The sequence below is a fragment of the Paramisgurnus dabryanus genome, chromosome 1, assembly GCF_030506205.2.
Source record: "Paramisgurnus dabryanus chromosome 1, PD_genome_1.1, whole genome shotgun sequence".
NCBI classification, from domain to species: Eukaryota; Metazoa; Chordata; class Actinopteri; order Cypriniformes; family Cobitidae; genus Paramisgurnus; species Paramisgurnus dabryanus.
In genome coordinates this window covers 48,983,155-49,006,428 of record NC_133337.1, presented here as the reverse complement: position 1 = coordinate 49,006,428, position 23,274 = coordinate 48,983,155, and the positions used below count along the sequence as shown (strand labels likewise).

Genomic DNA, 23,274 nt, shown 5'->3' with positions numbered 1-23,274 from the left:
GTAACTCATGCGCCTACCATTACAAAACAGGAATGTCGCCGCTAATGTCCCTGAAGTGAAAAAGAGTTTCGGTCTACCCTGTGTAAAGTAAAGTGAGATCTTAAACACTGATTATCAAAATACCAGTTCATAAAGAAAGCGAGCACAGGCAGTCTGGTGCACAAAATCTCGCATTCTCACTTTTCAGTGTGTGATATCTTGCATTTTAATCCTATAAGTACAAAATACCTTTCATGTTTTTATTTCCCATGTTTACCACATTTTCACAGCAAATTCCCAGTGCTGCATTTAGTAGGAAATCATAGTCCTGTGTACGCTTTTTGTCTTTATTGTCGAGGGGAGTGATATACTATACTAAAGCTCCTGAATAGCAGTTTTTTTCCTTCAAGTCATGAAAAGATGTGAAACCAGTGGCAGTCTTTAACAATGGCTCATTGTGAAGTATGCAGGCACTCAACAGTGCAAAGTGCTCTGCGCAGTAATCGGCCTGCATCCAAATTTCCCAGGTCATCTTGTTGAAACATGAAAGTAGCAGATAATGAAATCATGGGAACATTTCTACTTTGGATATTAACCGAGCATGCCTATATATGTTTACAAGCTGTTAAACATGTTTTGAAATGTGTATGAGGAGCAAGTTCGAGCAGATGAATACTTAATCCTGTTTTTGAAAGAAAATCTAATCTGTCACTCATGCAAATACTACCTGCTATATTATATGCATTTTTTAAAATGAAGAATACTGCAGATTCTGTTTCAAATGTCAGTATTAGTTGCTAAACAACTTCAAAGAGTTAGACAATACATGTTCTCAAGACGCAGATACAATGCCAAGTTTAAGAATGCCCCAAAAGAGGTTGTGGAATGAAAAGGGGTAATGCTTTCTCTATTCAGGGGGGTCAGCGAGGTCCAGCCTGTGTTTTCTTGCAAACAGAGACTCTAGCCAATCACAGGCTCCCTGTAATACATTCATGTGACCGCCTTCAATAATTAACCTTAAACACCTCCCCTTGCACCTCCTCTCTGTGTTCTTCCCTCCCCCACCTACTTCCCTCTCTTCCTCCTATTGGCTAGGTAGGCGGGGACAGAGAGAAGGAGTGAGCGTGAGAGAGAGATTGAGTTTCTCAGCTCTAAACTAGACAGTCCTGTTTAGTCAGCTGTCCGTGAAGGATAGTTTAAGTGAAACACATTTTAAGTGAAACACAGTTTCAGTATGTCTGACATGTGGACTCCTTTACATCTGGACTTGGAATGTGAAATTTGGGGAAGCTAACACTGCTTGCCCTGTTTGTGGGATTATCACAGCTATTATGAAGGGACAGATTGCGCTAGGACATCCTATGCAGTTTGCTCCGGTGGCCTGGGATGTCAGCAAGGCTCCTCCCAAGAGAGGCAAGAGTGTGGAAGAATTGGTGAGTGAAAGTTGGGACAAGGAAAGATGCATGCAAATGGTCCATTTTCAACAGCACCAGCAGGCCATGTGCCAGCAGGATTTCAGACCCGCACCTGGACATTGGGATCAACAGGCCTACCTCGCACAAGCCAATGGCATTCGTCAACACAGCTGGGAATATGAGGACTGGGACAGGGTTACTTATCGAGAATGCCCTCCCCAACAAATCTTCTATCAATCTCCAGAGGCGGTGTATCAGGAGCCCAGGAAACCTCAGGAATGGGCAGGTAATCACTGTTTTTACGAAAATAAAGCAGATTTGGATTATTCCGACCGTAGAGATGACAGAGACTATGTCGAGAGCCCAAGGACTAAAGATCATCCTGACCATTTGAACCGGTACCACTCTTGGGAATCCGATGAATACCGTGAAGGCAGGGAGCCTTACAGTCGTAGAGATCGATGTGAACAGAGTTTCGACCGTGACGATCTGGACTACTACGATAAGCGATATGACTACAGAGATGGAGATCGCAGGGGTAGGAATTACCGTGACCACAAAGAACTGGATAAGTATGATCGTAGAGACAGTAAGCATCAAGAACCATATGAATCTAGAACAAGGGACAGGTACAGATATAGAGAAACAGATCAGTATGACTCAAGAGATGATGACCGTTATGATCGTAGAGAGAAAGACCAGCGTGATCAGAGAAAAGATGACCGCTATGAGCGTAGTTACAATGAGGATGACCGTCGGAGACGTGACAGATATCAGTACAGAGAAAGAGACTTGCGTGATAGAAGAGACTGTGAGCGATATGCACAAAGGAAAGATGATTATGAATACAGGGAAAAGATCTGTACTGACTTTAAGAAACCTGAGTACTGTGACTATAGAGAAAGAACAGAAGCAGAACTTGGACAAAGAGACAACTCTAAATACAAGTCATTTGACAGCCTAGATACCAAGGATGGGTATGATCATAAGAAACGTGATCGATATGATTACAGAGAAAATATCCTATCTGAGCAGAGGAATCGCTATGAGTTTAAGGATAGAGACTCACTTGACCGTAGGCCAAAAGATCACTATCAGTACAGAAACAGGGATCAACAGGATTACAAGAAGTACGATGATAGAAACTATCAAAAAGACGAACGGTATGACAGTGGTGTCAAAGACTGTGATTACAAGGGATGTGAAGATGATCAGTATGACCAAAAACTCAGGGAGCGATACAGGGATCTAAGGTCTGTTTCGGAAGAACACAATCAAGGGGGTTACAACAGTGACCATAGCAGTGGAAGATACAACAAGGAATGTGAAAAGGATGTTTATCGCAAGCAGGCACTACGGGAGATACGATCTTATGAGGACCCCAAGGACCAAGATCGGCCAGATTCAGGAAAACTAGATGTGGAAAGTCTAGGCCGGATACGAAAGCCTATTTATGTGGGTTCACTTGACAGGAACAGCTTCTATAGGAAGACAGCACCCAGCTCATTAAGGAAGTCAGAATTTGCCACCAACAGGAAAAAGAAACAAGGTAAAACCATCAGCACATCCAGTACCATAATAACAAAATTGTGACATCGAAGCAGGAGCTCATCATACTTGTGGGTATTTATGAGATAGCATAGCAACAGTTTTGGAAATGTCCATATGTAGCTTACAGATCTTGATTGTGTATCTAGCTAGTTTTTGCCCTTTGGGTGACATTCGGGTGAAATCAATTCAGGGAAGGTGCTGAATGCGCTGTCACCATCTTAATGCATAGGTATGCATGTCTGAGAGACTTCCAATTGAAGCTGTCAGTATAGAGTTTCACATGTGTTTTTTTCTTAGTGGTGAACTTGAAAGGCGTACAGGTGGGGGGAACTGGTCGAGCTGGTTTAGTAACTTTTCTCAGTTTTTGTTGTCTTTCTTCTCACCCCTTGCTCTCTGTTTCTGTGTGTTCTCTATTTTTGTCTTACTCTTATTGATGTCACAGTGCGTCAAACACTGAAGAATACACGCAATGATGCAAAGAGAAATGCACCACTTACAGGTGATAAACCGTAGATATGTTCAAATGAGTACAATATTAAAAAAATAAGTTTAGACAGTTAGACACTAGACAGTGTCTAGTTAGTCTCTTGTTTGGGTAAAAAACTTCACCTGTTTTTATTTTTACACCTGGTCTGATGCCATATTGTTTATACATTTTAAATCTGGTCAGATATTTTAGATTCAACCTTATTTAAAGGATTAGTCAATTTTCTTTTAAAAAATCCAGATAATTTACTTACCACCTTGTCATCCAAAATGTTGATGTCTTTCTTTGTTCAGTCGAGAAGAAATTATGTTTTTGAGGAAAACATTCCAAGATTTTTCTCATTTTAATGGGCTTTAATGGACCCCAACACTTAACGGTTTTAATGCAGTTTTAAAGGACTCTAAACGATCTCAAACAAGGCATACGGGTCTTATCTAGTGAAACGATTGTCATTTTTGGCAAGAAAAAAAAATGCACTTTTAAACCACAACTTCTCGTCTTCCTCTGGTCCTGTGACGCCCCAGCGCGACCTCACGTAATACGTCATCACGTCAAGAGGTCACGGATGATGTATGCGAAACTACGCCCCAGTGTTTACAAGTGTGGAGAAAGAGGACCGTTCCGACGTTGTTTTATGAGGAATGATACTAATTAATGTCTTTGTGTCAGTTTATTGTTTAAAATGGTCCGCAAATGTGCATTTCATATATGTAACACGTGACCTTTTGACGTCATTACGCAATTATGTGAGGTCGCGCTGGCTCGTCACACAGCCGGAGGAAGAAGAGAAGTTGTGGTTTAAAAGTGCATATTTTTTATTTTTCTTGCCAAAATGACAATCGTTTCGTTAGATAAGAACCTTATGCCTCGTTTGAGATCGTTTAGAGTCCTTTAAAACTGCAATTTTAAACTGCATTAAAACTGTTATGTGTTGGGGTCCATTAAAGTGAGAAAAATCCTGGAATGTTTTCCTCAAAAAACATAATTTCATCTCAACTGAACAAAGAAAGACATCAACATTTTGGATGACATGGTGGTGAGTAAATTATCTGGATTTTTTTTAAAGAAAATTGACTAATCCTTTAATATCTTTTTAAGTAGCATTTACTCCTCTAGGTTTTTACAGGGTCCTTCTCAGTTACAGTAGTTTCTATTGTGTAATTCGATTTTCAGCATGAAATGTGGCAGTGTTTGTTTTTGGTGTCAGTGTTTGGGTAATGGGTGCTTGGAGTGACCATCTCTAAGGGAGATTTTGCCTTGACACAGAACAGGTGGCCAGGTCAGCCCAGGGTAATCCTGTATGGCCCGATGCTCCAGTCAGACACAAAAACGGTGGGGGTGGGGGGGCGACAAGACCCCAGAGGAAATCTTTGGGACTAGGATGTGCTTGGTACTAGAACCCTCCCCCATCCATGTAGCCCAAAAAGAGTCTAGTGTTTAGATAGGGGCACCTTAAAAATGAGACTGACTCATAGTCTGAGGTTATCTGTTTTAAGCTTGACAGAACTGCACTCGCTTTCATTTTTCAGCTTGTTTTTAGTGATGATGTGCAAATGTTCCTCTCAAATAGCAAACCATTTCATAGCTTTGTGTGATGAAAAGATAGAATTTTTAATTCATGAAAAATCATGTTCTCCTTTTTTCGTATTCAAACTGCAATGTCTGCTGAACTGAGATTTTGGATATCTGAGAGTTCATATAGAAGTGTTTATGTTAAATACAGGAAGAAAAGAAAGTTTCTGGTAGGGCGCTTTGTAAGGAATAAAACTCATCTCTAGAATATTGTATGTTACTTAGATTTCCTTGGAGACATAACTTTACTTGGAAATTTATGGTTGAGTTGTTGCTTATGTTCCACCAACATGGACACCTGAACTTCCACTGCTGACTGTGTTGATGTGCCTTCATCTGTTGCGTCGCCTGTTGCTGGACTTTATAATCTCTTTGCAGCTGCCTGAAAAGGGATTAACTGAAAACCTCCATCCAACCCTCACACAACATTTGTACAACTTTAAGTCGAGGGCCAGCCTGGCAGACAAAAGCCTCAAGTCACAGGCTGTGGAGGGAATTAGCCTGTTCATGTAGGTCAGGATCTCTGTGAAAAACAAATCCTGCAGGCTATGTTTTGGTTTTCCGCCATACGCCAATGATTTTGCACTTGACCTGCTACATTTTTGAACTTGAAAATATACATACCTCCCCTGAGTATTGAACTTAGGGAAATTTTAGTGGTGGTACTTTAAAAAGTCTTGTGATTTTAAAAGTTTGTAAGCTTATGGTCTTGCTTGTTTATCAGCATCACATCTGTGATGTTCCACACGTGACGGTCCGTTACTTTGGGTTTAAGGATCTATGACCGTAGTAAAGCTCTTCTTTGTGTAATTGTAGAGGCTGGGCTCTCGATAGTGCCGTACATCACATGCTTAGACATCTTGCTTTGTCTTTGTTGGCTCCCCAATAAAAGACCCGGGTGTTAAAATGCATGTAATTAAAGCAAATCTCTCTAATGCTAATCACAGCCTGTTGAGAGGATTATATACAATATGGCCAAAAGACTTAAACTACACCAATCATGGGCTGTCATTGGCCTAATCTTGTCAAGTTCTGCAGAGGACTGGTGTGGGGAAAAAGTTGTTTTTTAGTTGTGTAGTGCTGTTTGCATTACATATTTCAAAGCATATTTATAGAAAATCATTCTGTAGTGTCCAATTGTCCATGTTGAGTGGTTTAGGCCTTCAGAGAGTAAGCCAAGGGTGGCCAATTAAAAAAAAAAACGGTGTTAAGGAGTTGATGTTATGATGGTCAATCTGGGGAGATCATTCTGGGTGGCAAGAATACATAGGGTGACCAGACATACAAGTTAACCAGGACAGTCCCGCTTCACAAAGGTTCATTTGTGTTTTTTAGTAGGACGTTGCAGAGAAGTGTAGCTTTTAAGATTTTGGTAGACCTTGATATCTTTCAGATTGTTTATGATGAAATAGAACGGTTTTGACTGAAATTTGGACATATGATGCTGGCCCGAGGATTTTTGGTTTCTGTTGTATCACCCCCCCCCCCCCACCTCTACAATGGCTGCATAGGTTCACTGGAACAATCCTTCCTAAAATGCATTAAACTTTCATTTATGAAGACGTGAAACTCGCTGAGTGGTCAGGGGTGTTCACTGATATGCTCACACAAAAAACGCTGCAAAAGATGCTTTCCAACAGGTTTTATCGTAGTTTTTGTCCAACTCCGTTGACTTGTATTAGATGTATTACTCCGCCGCCGGATACGGAAATGGAGTTGTTTGTATTCTTGCAATTGACAAAGGTGGATTATCGCCACCAACTGGGCTGGAGTGTCTATTATTCAAGCTCTCAACGGAAGAATTTAAGGGTGTGGGGCGTTTGGAAAAATAGGTCCACAAATTTACAACGAATGGTAAAACACCTGTTGGAAAGCATCTTTTGCAGCGATTTTTGTGTGAGCATATCAGTGAACACCCCTGACCACTCGCTGAGTTTCACGTCTTTGTAAACGAAAGTGTAATGCATTTTAGGAAGGATTGTTCCAGTGCACCTATGCCGCCATTGTAGAGGTGTGTGTGTGGGGGGGGGGGGTGATACAACAAACACCCGAAAATTCTCGGGCCAGCATCATATGTCCAAATTTCAGTCAAAACCGTTCTATTTCATCATAAACAATCTGAAAACAGGGCTTCAAGTGTAAAATACCGAACTTGTCCTTTAACCATACCTGTGAAAACCCAGCTAAAATCAAAAATAACCTTCATATCTTTAATATTGACTGAGTAAGATCATGCCAAAGATTGAAATTAAAGTAATATTAATGCGTGAAATCAAACTTTGTTGCCCCTGATCTCATCATTGAGACTTAAGCCTGAATTTCACACACAGGGTCACAAATTAACATATGTATACATTATTTGCGATATTCTGAAATTTGATATCTTCAACACAATATGTTATGTTCAATATTTTGCTGAGCCCTGTTGCACAGTAGGTGTAAGTAGATATGTAACTACCACTTTAATTGTTAACCACGATAGAAATGTCCAACGGTTAGTATAACAGCGTCTTTTTTTATTTACCGTTTAACCGAGCCAGTGTCACAGCTCGAAAACCCTTGTCCAGCATCAACCAATTTAAGCAATAACTTGAGACAAACACATTCATTCATGTCTGCTCCCATGTGTTTGTGATGACCATGCTTCACTGACTGAATTTAAATCCAAAACGATTTTAGATTTAGAGAAATCAAGAGGTACATTTACTTAATATTTCTTTAGACAGATCCATCTTTTCTATTTATTTTCCATTTAATGGTGTGATCTAAAGAGTTTAAAGCTTTAAAGCAGGTGTCGTGCAGCTTACTGCAGGGTCATAAAGTACACCTGATTTCTCACAACATACACATAAATATGACTTGCTGATTTGTCCTGTGTTTATATGAAAATCTGATTTACTTACTTGTTTTATCTGAACTAGATGAACATTTATCTCACAACCCCAAATGTGCCATGATAGATCTTAATGTTATTTATTTGATGATTATGCAAACAAAAGTGCACTAACATGTAAATCTATTTTAAATTTAGTTTGCATTGTTTCATCTCTAGAGGTATAAGTTTGCTTTGAAGCCATTTCAAGACTTGGGTATTGGTTTTTCTGCTTCAGACAGCTAAATCAATCGAGTCTAAATCTCTTTAAGAGTTCCTCTTGACATTCCTTCTACTTTGCCACCAGAACAAACACTTCAGTGGATGTAATGAATTGGAAACTAAACCAAATTTGGGCAGTTTTTGACATATACTTTACATTTCTGAGTAAGGCTTGTATTGAATGGATTCTTTAAGTTTAAAGTAGTACACAGAAATGCTTGCTCATGTTTATTGCGGGTGTGTCACATCACATCCCACACAAATCGGACGTCTGACTGAGGGTTAGAGGTGTGGAATGTTAACCTGCAGCCTTTTGAACAACAATACAAATATTAAGAAATAGTATCCATGACGTAGATTCATGCACCGAAACAATTGTGTGTATAACATTGAATCTTTTGTAAAGAAGTCGCAACAACTCCCGTTTCTGGTCTTATGTTAAAAATATATATTCTCTGCCTTCATGTATGATCTCAACAGTAAGTCGTTTAATAGATGTATGATTTAACCACTGTCATTTCCCATAAATCTGATATTAGGTTTACTGGATTTTTTCAATGTGGCTTTAACTTTATACACAAAGTTTGTCAGACCCACGCATTCACTCTCATACTATTTGTGAGTCGCTCCCACACTTTGAGATGTCAGTTGTGAGAGGTATCTATGGTAACTGGAGGTTTTTGTGTGAACTTTGTGCTAAACATACAACCCTGGTAGTGTGTGTGACCTTATACTAGACACAGACACAAACAGCTCATTGAGTTTTAGCCAGACTATAAAACACCCAGTTTCACATGAAGAACAATGTTATCGTTTCATTTTCGTTTTGGGTGTTTGTTTTGGAACGTTTCACTTTGTTTGTAGCACATTAAAAATTAACCTTGTACTTTTTAATTTTAATTTGCTTATCTAGTACGAAAGAAATCCAAATTGAGATTTCGATTGTTTCTCCTAGAAAGCAATGAGTTTAAATAAAGAGCATGGAGATGGATGGAGATTTTTACTTTTGAAATGGTACCAACATCACATTTGTCTCCACTAGAGTTTCAGAAAGACAGGGGGGTAATGCTATTTCATGTGGTATTTTTATATTTCTGGGCCAAACTCACGCCTCCATTTCTCCTACAAGTTTCAGAAAGTTTTTTTCAAACATGGGTACCCGTTACGTATCAGTAACCCCATATTCCTTTTATGGGCACTTCCCCCGGAAAAGCACGCTCACGCGTCAATCAGAGTGAGAGCTATAACAAGGACGCCAATTAGCATTGTTCACATACCCAAAGCTTTATTTTACTGTATATCAAGATTCAACAATGACACAAAAGAAAGAAGTGCGTTTTTGGATGTAAGGAGAAAAAAGCCTTGTTCAGCTTTCTAAGTAAGCAAGCCTTATGGAAACAATGATTAGAGTTTGTTTATACACGGGTAGCAAGGGAGTTTTGCGCGTGTGTGTTTGTTTAACGCTGGATTTCGTTGAAATGGGGCGGTCCCAATCGGGTCATGAGTCGCAGGTGGTAAAACTGCATCAGATGTCTGTGTTTTGTTGACAATCGGCACGTAAGTGCATATAATGTACATGTAATATGTAATCATAAGTTATCCAGAGATCGTGGGATAATGTTTTGTGTACTCACTTGCAACTTGCTCCACTCTCTGGACGTCTCTTTGCTCACAGCATCTGCAATCAAATCAAATGATAGAGATTTTAATATTAACTTAAATATTTCTCATCAAATCTTTACAGGACTTACAGTGCATACTGTACATTTTATCAGTATGAGTATGTGTGTAGTTTCCCTGGATATTGACCAATTGAACCTTTGCCCTTTTTTACCGCAATGCTCTACTAAGTGAGCTACAGGAACACATTCATTTTATAGCTCCATGTTATAACTGCATATCAGCAATTCGGTCTCATTTCTGTTTGCTTTTATTCCTCCTAAGGAATTTGAAAAGAAACGTCTGAGACACTCAATTGAAACTTGACTGGTAACTTAAAAGGGATAGTTTCCCAAAAAATGACAATTCTGTCATCATTTACTCACCCTCAAAGGAAGATATTTTGAACAATGTTTGTAACCAAATGGTTTTGGAGCACCATTGACTTCCATAGTATTTTCTTTTCATGTTATGGAAGTCAATAGTGTTCCTCGCTTCCTGCTTGATCACAAATATTTTTCTTTGTGTTCAGCAGAAGTTTAAACAACTTGAGTAAATGATGACAGAATTGTCAAACTATCCCTTTAAGCAATTTACTACTAACAAACCAGTCTTTTCTGTCAATTAGTTGAATTTATAATACATATTTTTAAAAATTTATAAATCTTTACTTCTAACATGTTGAGTCTTTTTAATATTTATCAAAATCAATAATGATAGACCGATTATCGGCCGGCCGATGTATCGGGCCGATTTTTATGTGTATCGGCATCAGCCGATACGTGGCTGCTGTGTTCGCCAATTTTTTCCAGCATTATTTACAGGCAAAGTGCTGGAAGCCGCAAGTGATTGCAGGTCATGTGACTAAAAACAACCAACCTTTTTAAGTTCAATAAATGTTACTTTTTAAATTGAGACTTCACTTGTAACATTTGCATCATCATTGTGTCATTTTTATGATTGTACATTGAGTGAGCAAAAGCAGTATCGGCGCCGAATATTGGCTCAAGAAAATCGGCAGCCTGTATCGGTCATCGGCTGAGGCTGATAAAACAAAAATCGGTATCGGCATCGGCGCTAAAAAAAATCCCTAAAAATCAATATGTGCCAGGTATGTTTTAGGGACAGAAGTTTATGTGTATATATTGTTTTTTCCATTAACATCTTAGTCGAACACTAATCACTAAATTGAAATTCACAGTAGGAGCTCAAAGTACATGAAATGGGTGCCCACCTGCTCCCCTGATATACCTGAACAAAGACTCGTACTTTCAACAGAAAGACTGAGAGCGCTGAAAGGAAAGGGGATCTTGGCATTGAGAGAACTTGAATATCTCGATGGAATTCAGCCTGAATGAGGTGCGGCCTGGACCCGGTTTCCTGGTCACTCCAAAAACATGGAGCAGACTTTTCAGGAAAGACTGACTGTTAAAGCAACAGTGCTGCGCATGAGGGCATTTAACAACACTGAGATTCCCGCTCCCGGCTTTAGTGTGCTGTGGCTACGTTCACTCAGTTGTGTGTAATAGCATGGGTTCCCATCTATTCAGATGGTAATGGAGGACTAGAATAGAGTTTGTGTCCTGAAGAGAAAGCCGTCCCTGTTGATACAGTGGGTCAGGGTGATTCTCCTTCGCTTTAGATGAATGCTTCGGTGACCTCTGTTGCGTGTGCAGCGAAGACGAGAAGTTTGGGGGGTATCAGGTGGGTGAGTTTTGAGGCCCTGTTCTTTCAACTTTTTTCTGCCGACACAGAGGCGCCAAACAATGTATTTTTAAATCTGTTGCATTGAAAAATAGGTAGAAGAGATGATATGTTTAGTATGTTTTACAAATCATTTTAGGTTTTTGATATGAAGTGTTGCTGTTTGTTGTTTGGTTTTTTGCGTAAGCGTCATGCACTCTCAGAAATAAAGGTTACAAAAGTTGCCACTGGGACAGAACTCTTTCAAAAAGGTACACCTTTGTTCCCAAAGAGTGCATTTTAGTGCTTCAAAGGTACATATTGGTAGTTCAAAAATACATATTAGGACCTTTTTTAAGCGTACTGCCACAGCTATTGTACCTTTATTTTTGACAGTGTGTTTCTATGTTATCATATTACTTTGAAGCAGTGGCTATTCAAATTACTAAAAATACTTATTGATACAAAATATACAGTAGGGTTCAGGTGGAGACCAGATATGAAAATTTTAAAAATTGTAAGGTTAGCATAACAAGTAAATCACTGAATTGGAAAATGAACACAAATGTAAATGTTTCTCAGTATTTATCCTTTGAAGACAGCATGCGTTCAGTGCCAAACAGACACCACAGGTTTGTGCAAAACCTGATGATCCATGTAAATCAAACACGATTTGAGAATTTTACCAAAATTGCATTTGCCACGTTCAAAGTCACCTACTTCTATAGTATAAAGTAGGCGAAAATCAATAGGTGAGGCAAGTAGTATGGGCAAATTCATGGTATTTGGATGTAAATGACCTACTTCTTCCAACAAGACTGTGAGGTGTGCATTCGATAAAGCAACCCAAGAAGAAGGAGTGGCGTCATCACTCGTTTTTTTTTTTTTATTGGAAAATGATAAGACCGCTCTATTCTAATGTAAATACATAAAGACAAAAGTTAATTTGTGCTTGTTTAACATTATCCAAGTTAACGCTTACCTGTTGTTATGACGACGTATGTCACATGTTATATCGACATGGGGGATGTAATATGTCCAAATTTCATTCACACTACATATATTCATACTATATAGAAAACAATGTTTTAACAGTGGATGAGTATGTACTTCATTAAATTCAGTACTTACTGTTACATTATGCTATTTCGGATGTAGGGATTGTATGCTTTGGTGGATGCAAGGGATTGTAACATTTTGAACAACAAAGCGATATGATCATTGTTCAAAGATTTGCTTGTTTGATTAGTTACCACAGAATCAGTACAAGGAAGTAGTGCATTACAAATAAGTCATTCAATGCCATAATATTCCTTTGTTTGATTTTTATTAAATCCTTTTCAAAAGTTCTATTTCAGTTTAAATAAAAGTATTCAGTGTGGTTTTAGGCCACGTCCACATGAAGCCAGAACTTTCCCTATCCAATCCAGAATCCGTAAACACGGTGCCGTCTCAATACGTTCTTGCTTAGACACGAAACCACTCAAACGACTCAAATGTAGTATACATGCCAGACCAGTATGTGGTGCTGTAATTTTTCTACAGAGATACACTTAAAATGAAGAAGAGGCCATTGTTGTTGTTTTTGCTGTTATTTGACGTACTAGCGGTGTCTGACTAGGGTCAAGGCGTGAGGTGATGACATCATCATTTCACAAAATATATGGATTGGTTGTGCACACGAAGCCGCAATGGTGACGTGTTCAGATGTATCCACTCTTGGACCCAGTTTCAAAAACATAACCGTTTTAGGCTCCCAAACGCCGGATACATCTGGACGACACTCCGATATGATACAAAATATTTACATACAGCTAAATGCGTCTCCGTGTGGATGGGTGCTTAGCCTTTTGGACACCCAATTTCCCAAAATAGCAATTTATTGAACACAAAGTAGTCTATTTATTCAGGTCAGTGACAAAAACGGTTTTGCAAGATGAGTAATTCAAAAATCTTTTTAAAAAACTTGTTTTAAAAGTATGCATCAGGTTTATTTCAATGCACATAGTGTTTTTATGTTAATTTTATGCAATAAAAAATTACATTTGAACCATTTTTATGAAAGTTAAGACTAAATGGACCTGAAAATGTCAAATGATGTAACTGCCACATACGCCAAAGAATGGGAAAAATACAAATATTTTATCCACCTTGATGGCATGTAAGCGTAATCATAAAAAAATGTAATATCATTTTATTAGTTATTTCAAAATGTACATTTTAATGCGTTTTTGTAATATTTTTCCTGACATATGCTTAAAACAGCTCAGTTTTCTAAATAATCTTTGACAAATGATGTAAAAATATATGTAAAAAAAATCATATTACATTTAACTAGATAATTATATTTCATTCCACTTTTTGATGAATATATTTATATTTTCATTTAAAAAAAAATACTAGTTACACCAATTGACACAGACCGGTTACACCACATTGACATGTTTTGCAATTATCCCCCATTATTTTTCAAAATGAAATAAAACAAGAAATTTTAGACTTGGTCCTCAAAATGAATGTATGCAAGTAATCTGCTAATTTACTTAAAATTTTTAACCCTTTAACATTAAATTGAAACATACGGACACAAAATAATTAACGTCACATCATTGACCCATCTATTAAGCATTCTGCAAAAATATTTTAAATAAATTCCCTTTGTGAATCTCCCATCAAATCAGAGAATGTGCCATTTAGTTATATGTATCCTTGTCAAGCTGTGACGATAACAATTAATATTTGTTTTGTAAAGTATACAGTATTTTAATAGGGTCAGAATTTTAAACAAGACCTCTTTTCTGTTTACCCCTGGGTCTGCACTTTAAAAAAAACTTATTTAAGCCGCACGGACAATGCTGGCTGGAGAGTGACGCTGGAAGCCGACCAAACAAAATGTCACAATGAATTACGTCCACAGAGATAGAAAGAAAAGCTATTGTGTATGTGTGTGTGCCTGGTCAAGATTACTGTCTTTACCATTGACCAGGCCATGGCACATACTCTGATCTCTTTGAGCGCTGGCACACATGGTCTTGAAGTAAAGCCAAAGCTCTTAACACACCACAACACAATGAACCTTGTCACTAACACGTTTCTTCCTATCTCTCTGTCTGCCTTCCTGCTTGCGTATTGCACATTTACGCTCGTTTTCACCTTTGCACCTTTCACCTTTGCACATCCTAAATTACCACACGCCCACGGATGGCAAAGCGACCCGAAACAGCTTTGGTTTTGTTTCATAGAAACCATAAACAAGACCATTAAAATCAGTAAGCATAACTAGTTGACATTCATATGGGACTTTCAGAATACAGTTTCATTATGACAACGAGAGAGAAATTATAAATCTGGTATTTACAGATCGGGTTGTTTATAACAGAGTTAATCTGTTTCCTGCTTGTGTTGTTTATATTTGTGGGAAAGATTCACCATAGATATTTTGTACGTCCCATTTAAGCTTCATAGAGGGAAACCGAGACAATCTGAATAAACAATTGTGGGAGAATTTGTTTTTTGTAACATATTTTTAATGAATACACTAGGCCTGTTAACTAAATGTGGGTCAGAACCGGTTGCATTGTAGAGTTAATATGTGTATGTAATATGTAAAGTAGAACAATTAGCACATGGATGGTTGATGCTGTATACACCAAACATTGTTTTATCCTGTAGCTAGAACGGACCACACATTATGCATAAGCCCATTCGCGTGATGCCAAGACTTGAAACATCAGAGGAAAGCACTGTATACACAACTACATTAACTTTATTTCCGAGTATTCTTAAAAGTTAATGTAAACTTGTTGTAAGTGCTGATTTATGTTGTCTTTCATTTAAAAATATTAGTATTTTTGTTTAAAATAATACTTAATATCCACCAGATATTAATGTCAGATTTGCATCGACATTACAACGCTATTCAAATTTGATTTTCCAATCTCTTATCAGAATTTGAACGAATCAGCAACATTGAAGATTTATTATAGCGTGATGTCAACGTGAGTCACCACATGGCTTAAAAGCCTAAAGCTAAATCTGCTTATCTCTCCTTTTGAAAATAAAAAATCTCACACTCACCAATCATGAGTACTGTATATATACCGCTTTCTGCATCATTGTTTAATTTAATTCTTGTGTATAGTTCTGTATAGTTTTTTTGTGAATACACTCCCAAGTCCACTTCTCAAATGCCTTCCCCATTTCCTGAGAGTAGTTTCCACATCCCATTGGGTGCTTTGACAGTCTTTTGTGCTTCCATACACATCACCATTTCAGGGTGCATTGTGGGGAGGCATCGACGCGTGAGAGCGTTCTTCCTCCCACACTCTCCTATCCCAAAACCGTTTGAGGGCCATTTTTGACCAAGTTGATCAAAGAGCAAACTCAATGCCAAGCTATGACATCCTCTGGCTGGCCATTGGCAACACGTAGAGCCTATAATATCTTCCTTCCCTAATCAACAGGTTTTTTTAGTGGTATGATAATCTATACAGACCGCTGAAAGTCTTTTGGGTTGTTTTGCACAAAAAAACTAAATGACTGCCAGTCCAGCTAGTTTTCAGAAGCGTCTGCTTGGTCTCACAGCCATTATTTTACATGACTGGATGCAATTTTGCTAGTTACAGGGTTCCCACGGGTCCTTGAAAGTTTGTGAATCTGGGGGAAAAAATTCAAGGCCCTGGGAAGTTTTAGAAAATATACATACATAGATATAGGTCATTGAAAGTGTTTAAATCTATTTTATGCAAGAGGTTTTCTGGAAAAAATCCATAGTATTCCCTGTGTGGTGTAGGATAATGTCATAAAAATTCTAGACCTTTTAAGCACACGTGCTAAACTGTTCACTTTAAATTCTTATAACTTCTGTATGCGAATGTTGATTCATACCAAAATGCTTTTTTGCATAGTTATGTTTGACAAAAATGTCTCGGGTTAGGTATTTAACTGTTGTTCCCTGAAAAGGGAACGAGACGCTGCGTCTCCCTTGCCATAATTTCTGCGTCCTTGTAAAGCCGTCTTTGGCAATATTTCAGATAGCGATATACTTCCTGGCTCCCGCGTCACCCTGTCTTTGTCGTTAAGCCTCACCATTGGTCGAATTTGATATACAAGTTCAGACATACGTAACCCTGGAGGCGTCCTCAAAGTGTCACCGCAGTGACGCAGCGTGAGTTCCCTCGAAAGGGAACTGTAACAATGTATCTTAAAAGGTAACACGATGTAACCTTGCTCTCACTTGAAATGTTTCCCCACATTTAGTGCTTGAATTTAAGGGTATTGGACCTGGACAGTCCTAGAAAGGTCCTTGAATTTGAATTTAACTAAGGTGTGGGAACCCTGTAGTTAAATAAAGTTGCTCTTTTTCTTGCATCAGAGATGACCCTACTCGCCTCTCAGCCCAAGTCTCTTGAACCATCCCCTGCATCAGCGGCCACCACTGAAGATCCTGAACAGAGGATGCTGGAGAAGAGATTAAAAGTCATCGATGAGCTTCTGCAGACAGAGCACGACTTCATTAAGGATCTTCAGATGTGTGTCAAGGAGATCATTCAGCCTCTGCAGGAGAAACAGGTCAGTATTAGGTGTTCGCATCTAGTATTGGAAGTATGCAAACCCTCATTTTTAATACCTACATACTTTGTGTAGGTCCAGAGTATTGACTTTGACGGTCTCTTTGGAAACATCAACTCCGTAATCGACCTCTCCCGTCGACTTTACAAGAGTCTCCAGGATACAGACTCCATAGGTTTGAGCAAAACGTTACATTTTTTGCTTTTTAATCTTATCTTATGTTGCTGTTTTATAAGATTGTATTTATATGTTCATCCAGGTAATGTGTTCTTGGAATACAAAAGTGAATTGGAAGAGGTTTACAAGGTCTATTGCCAAAATCACGATGATGCTATCTCATTACTGGAGGCCTATGAAAAGGATGAGAACATCCAGAAACACGTGCTCGAGTGTCTGGAGAAGCTCAGGTAAAGACAGTCATGGTGTCTCATAGATCTTCAAAACATTGCATGGTGTGGTTACTATTACCAATGCATGATCTCCGATCCGGTTAAGCGTATAAATAGAAGTCTTAATGCAATGAGTCATGGTTTTTAATAATACAAGTGTGAAATTTTAACAGACTAATTGTTTGGTACGTAACATTACACTTGAACAATCAATGGTATTTGAAATCATCCATAACATAGCTTGGAGAGTTGGTTTCTGGTTCATAGTAAACAAGGTGTGCAGTCTTCTAGTATGTGTCAACAGTAAGATGTGTCAGTGTAGAAACAAGCGCATTTTAATTCAGGTTTATGAATGGACTCATCTGATTGGATATAGGTTGACTAAAGGCATCTGTGGAATTCCCAAACAGGAAAAATTCTTCATCCGTCTCATTGTCTGCTTTTTTTATTTATTCATGATGTTATACTTTAACCTGGTTAGTATGGCACATGCCAAGTAAAGTACAGAGGAAAACACAGATGATAATAGATTTAATAAAAAACAAAAGGTTTGTCTCTTTCTGTTTCTATCCTTTGATCTATATAATAGTGGTTCAGTAATGCATGGCGAGAGAGGAATGTGCCTCACCTAGTTTCACCACTCGGTTGGTTTCATTGTTTTTGTGAGGGCTGCTGGTCAGCGTTTCATCCCAGTTTAGTTAAAGGAATAGCGCAGTCGAAAACAGGAATTGCTGTCATTTGCTTACCTTCATGTCTTTCGAAGCCTGTGTGATGTTCCCTTATTGGAACATAAAAGGGAGGATACCGGCGGACAGGGTTTATGTTAATCCAGGACTAGGCCTTAAGTTATATTAGGACATTTAAGTAGTTTTTACAATATATACAGTTCTGTGCAAAAGTCTTAGGCCACCATCAACAGCTTTGTTATTTTAGCAAAGTTTTAATGTCCTTTCATATTTATTTTTCAGATACAAACTAGAAAATACAGGAAATATGTACACAAAACAAAACAAAATTCATAACTAAATTTCTTCTTCAGGCATCAGTCAGTATTTAGTGTGACCTTTCTTGGCACGAAACACATCTTGAGCTTATTTGAGGAGACTGAAGTCCTGAAGTCATTTGATTAGAATTAGAAATTAGGATTAAATTTCATTTAGGTTTAAGAGATCCTGCAGTGGAAGGTGAATTTACCCTAAATACTTGACACTTCAGCTTATACTTTTATACAATTTTTAATACTACATACACATTTTCTGTATTTTCTGGATGTATTCTATTAAAGAGACTGAGAAATAATTATATATGATCACTATAACATTGCAAAAACAACAAATCTAATGGTAGCATGGTGGCCTAATGCTGCGTTCACACCAGCCGTTGTAGGGGCATCAAGCACGAGTGATTTCAATGTTAGGTCAATGTGAAGACGCAGCGCGAATGAGGCATTTAGCGCAGCGCTGTACATGCGATTTCCCCTCATTTGTAGGGCTGGGCAAAAAAATAGATTTTTCGATTAATCGTTTTTTAAAACGTGGTCGGTTAAAAATCGATTCTCAAGAGCAGAATCGATTTTTTTCATATTTATTTCCGCAAACATTGAACGGAGGAATGGAAGCATTTTAGATTTCGCAAGCAAGACTTGTGGCTTTTAATTTGTTTTTATTAATTACCCACTTGTAAACTGCTGTTCACTGTTCTTTTTTATTAATATAGTATTTATATTAAATCTATATTCATTGAGTTGAATCGAGAATCGAGTATAAAAACCTACCTGAGAACCGGAATCGAAAATGTAACCGAGAATCGGAATCGAATCGATTTGATAGCTTGTGAATCGAAATCGAATCGATCTGGTACATCTGAATCGATACCCAGCCCTACTCATTTGCGCTTCTAGAGTTGTAAAATGTGAACTTTGGCAGAAAAACGCGCTTCTTTAACCAATCAAGAGCTTGCTCTAGTAGTGACGTGATTACAGGAAGCAAGCGGAGTCGCAGAAGCCCCTCCCATGACGCAAATTTCTGGGTGAATGTCTCGATGACTAGAATTTTACGCGTGAATGAAGCAAGTAAACTGTAACCGTGGGTTCACATCAGCTGCGTTTGAGGCGTCAAATTCGCGGCTACCACGTCTAGTTTGCCACTTGAACATTTTGAGTTTACTTGCTTCATTCGCGCGTGAAATTCTAGTCATTGAGACATTCACGCGGAAATTCTTGTCATGGGAAGGGCTTCTGCGACTCTGCTCGCTTTCTGCAATCACGTCACTACTAGAACAAGCTCCTGATTGGTTAACGTGGGGCGTTTTTTTCCGCCAAAGTTCAAATTTTTCAAGTCGCGCATTTGCCATGACCATTCGCACGAACTAGACGCGTGAATGAGGCGGAATTGTGTCTACCGCGCCACGCTACACGCCTTATTTGTGCTGCGAGACCTTTAGACGCGCATCAACGCATATTTACATTAACTTTACATTGAGATCACTCGCGCTTGACGCTTCTACCGCGGCTGGTGTGAACGCAGCATAAATGTTCAAGCGGCAAACTAGACGTGAATTTGATGCTTCAAACAGTAAGACTTTTGCACAGTAACAAAAACATTACTGGTGCGCATCTTGAGACAAAACAATGGCACTGAAATATGTTAAAGCAACACCAAAGAGTTTTGGCTCTTTGCTCCCCCTACAGGTTAGAAGCGTAATTGTCCATTACCCACTGTCATAAATACTGAGGCATAGCTGGCTCTGATTGGATTGTAGGTCTGCCGTAAAGCAAGTTTTTGTAGTATTCACTCGGACTACAGGACCACTACCCGACGTTTGGAAACTTCTTTAGTGCGGTTTTGGCCGATAGAGGGCTGCAAAGCGAATGTGAAAGTGCTGTTCACCCTGTTTAGAGTGGATGAACGACTGAAACTGTTTTGGAAGCGTTATTTTAAGGTAAAAAAAACTCTTTGGTGTTGCTTTAAGAGGCATGCATTTTAGTCTGGGACTAGGATAAACCCTGTCTGAGAAACCACCTCAAAATTAGTTTCGTTTTCTCATAATGAAGGTGACCGTGACTAAATTTAAGTGAAGAACAACTTAATCCACCTTTTGAGAAATGTCCTTTGTGTTTCGTTATAAAGAAAATAATATTGGGTTTTGAAAGCCATAAGAATTTTCCAGTTAAACTTAAACACAATTTGCCTAAAGCAACAATGGCATTTATCATTAATCCACTTAACTACTGCTTTAATCCTAATGCATTTCCTGTTAGCGTAGTGTGTTTATTCGTTGTATTTGCTGTAGCACTTTGCATAACATTAGATCAAACAGAGAACAGAAGGAAATATTCGCCAGATTTTCATTCCCAGAAATGTTATTTAACTTGGAAAGCTTATTGTGGCGGGGGGTCTGAACTTGGGCCTGTTTGTATCAAATATCAGGGCATTTGCAAAATGAGCATTTACTTTGCCAAGATTACAGCTAAGCTTTATCCCAAATGGCTCCGGTTGGAAAACTGCTGTTGATACTTTGGCAAGATGGTACTGTAATAAAGCCACGTGTAAATTAGAGAAATAAATCCTTGGAGATCCAATAATGAAAACTTTCAGATTTGCTCTCAGAGACGCACTCGAGCACAAGACTGTCGTTTCATTTCGGCTCTCTGTTGGAGATCAGAGAGGGGCCAATGGAGGCCCCAGCACGGGCTTACTGCGCTCTTGAAGCTGGTCACCCGCGGCGTGCGGTGCCATGGCAACGGGCAGCATATTAATCGGGAATAGTTTTGCATTTGTTACCTTGCCTTTTTGCACTATCTAGTCGCGAGAATAGGACTTTTTTTAAGAAATAAGCTGTCTTAAACATGAACATTACTTCTAATAGCTTTCGTCCAATGAAAGATAAAGGTGGTTTAACCCAACACTGTGTTTTTTTTTGTTTCTCTTTCTCTTCTTCATCCTGACAGAGGGATATACCGTGAGTGGTAAGTTTAAAGCGACTGCATGTGAAGTGCCTGACAGCATGCTCAACATTTATTAACCAGCATAACCCTTTTCTCCTTGTGTTTGTGACCAGGGGCCTTGCTGTGTGTGTGTGTGCGCGCTGTGTGTTTTGTTGCCATTTTCTTGCCCGGGAGTCATATTTTGATAAATATGCACAAATTTAATGCAATTTGTGCTTTGGATTGACTTTGGTCAATTGCAAAGTCAAATCGAAATATGATTCCTGTGGGAAAATGTCTGTTTATTTTGGTTCATATTTCTTTATTTTTTGTCTGGCAGCTGACCTAATGCTTTCTGGTGGCATGTTAAACAATTATTAACACAATCTCTAAGCTGATGATATGGGAATTGAAGCTGTGAAACAATACAACAGTGATGATGTTTGTTAAAGTGCAGAAATGAATGTACAGTGAAGGAGGACTATATATAAAATCCTGGGTTATATTCAACTCTACGTTGGATAAAAAGGGGACAAATGCTGCTGCTGGGTTATATTTACTCACAAAAATGTTATACGGTATTTCACCCAACGATTGCTTAAAACCACTCAGCATAGGTTAAGTTAAAACCTAACAGCCTGGGTTCATCCCTTTTTGGTCCAACACTGGATTGAAAATAACCCAAATTGTTTGTGTATGTGTTGATTTATTTAAACAGGCTTCTTTCTTTGTAACATTGAAGATTTCATTATATTCAAGCCAAGTAATTGGCAGTCCCTCCAGAAAAACGTGATTATGCGATCGCATGATTTAACGCATAATCAGCCAAAGTCTCCATATTTATGCGGGGGACGCATTTTTTCAAATATGCTGCCCTTTCGCAGCATAAATTGCAGATTTCCATGCGCAAAATATGTGCGGCTTGCATGATTTCGTAATCCCTGCATTTTTGTAACAATTTTTTGTAACAAAATGTTTTTTTTTTTGCAATTTTTGCAAGTACACACAATTTCATCGCAAAAAATTGCATAAATATCCTGCATATTCCATCGCATTTTTTAAGAAAACGTGCCGCAAGATCAAGGATTTTTGCCCACAACAACCACAAAAAAACTCTGCGTTTTCTGGAAGGACTGAATTGGCTTCAGATTCATTTGTTTTTAAATATTTTGTTATATATGCTATAAAAAAGTTTGTTTTAATAAAAAATATATGGGCATCCTTAAAATAAGATCCATTTACTTTAGAAAGAAAATATTCAATATAAAACTTGATTTCAAAGCTGTAATTGTTTGTTTAAAATTTACATTTGTGACCCTGGACCACAAACCACTATGCATGAGGACATATGCATCCTCTGAAAGCTGAATAAATAAGCTTTCCATTGATGTATGGTTTGTTAGGATCGGACAATATTTGGTCGAGATACAGCTATTAGAAAAAAATCTAAGTATTGAGAAAATTGCCGTTAAAGTTGTCCAAATGAAGTCCTTAATATAACAACACATATTATTAATTATATATACATACAAACATACATACATACATGTTTATTTATTTATATATATATATATATATATTTATATATTATTTATATATATATATATTTTTATATATATATATATATATATATATATATATATATATATATATATATATAAAAAAATATATATATATATATATATATGCTATTCAGTATTGTGCAAAAGTCTTAGGCCACCACCACCAGACTTGTTGTTTTAAAAGTTTAGTGTCCATTCATATTTATTTTTTAATCTATTTTATTAATATGCAAACAGAAAATACAGGAATATGTACAAAAAAAAATAATTTTCAGGACTAAATGTCTTATTTAAGCATCGTCTGTGTTTAGTGTGACCTCTCTTTGACACTAAACACATCTTGGGCGTTTTTTAACAGAATGAAGTAAAAAGACTAATTTCTTTAAA

At 38.0% G+C, this 23,274-nt stretch overlaps 1 protein-coding gene across 3 annotated transcripts in view; it reads left to right on the top strand.

The window, feature by feature from the left end:
- The window catches only part of dnmbp (dynamin binding protein), a 72,698-nt gene that overhangs the window by 38,824 nt on the left and 10,600 nt on the right, over positions 1-23,274 (top strand). Inside the window, exons 1-5 of one of the 3 annotated variants that reach the window (XM_065262899.2) lie at positions 1,128-2,943; positions 16,815-17,011; positions 17,087-17,186; positions 17,271-17,418; positions 21,350-21,367. In XM_065262899.2, the coding sequence (XP_065118971.1) occupies positions 1,311-2,943; positions 16,815-17,011; positions 17,087-17,186; positions 17,271-17,418; positions 21,350-21,367 (2,096 nt within the window). In that variant the 5' untranslated portion in view covers positions 1,128-1,310. Of the gene's footprint in view, positions 1-1,126; positions 2,944-16,814; positions 17,012-17,086; positions 17,187-17,270; positions 17,419-21,349; positions 21,368-23,274 lie in introns of those variants that run through there. The other 2 variants (XM_065262901.2, XM_065262900.2) reach the window with 2 other exon arrangements.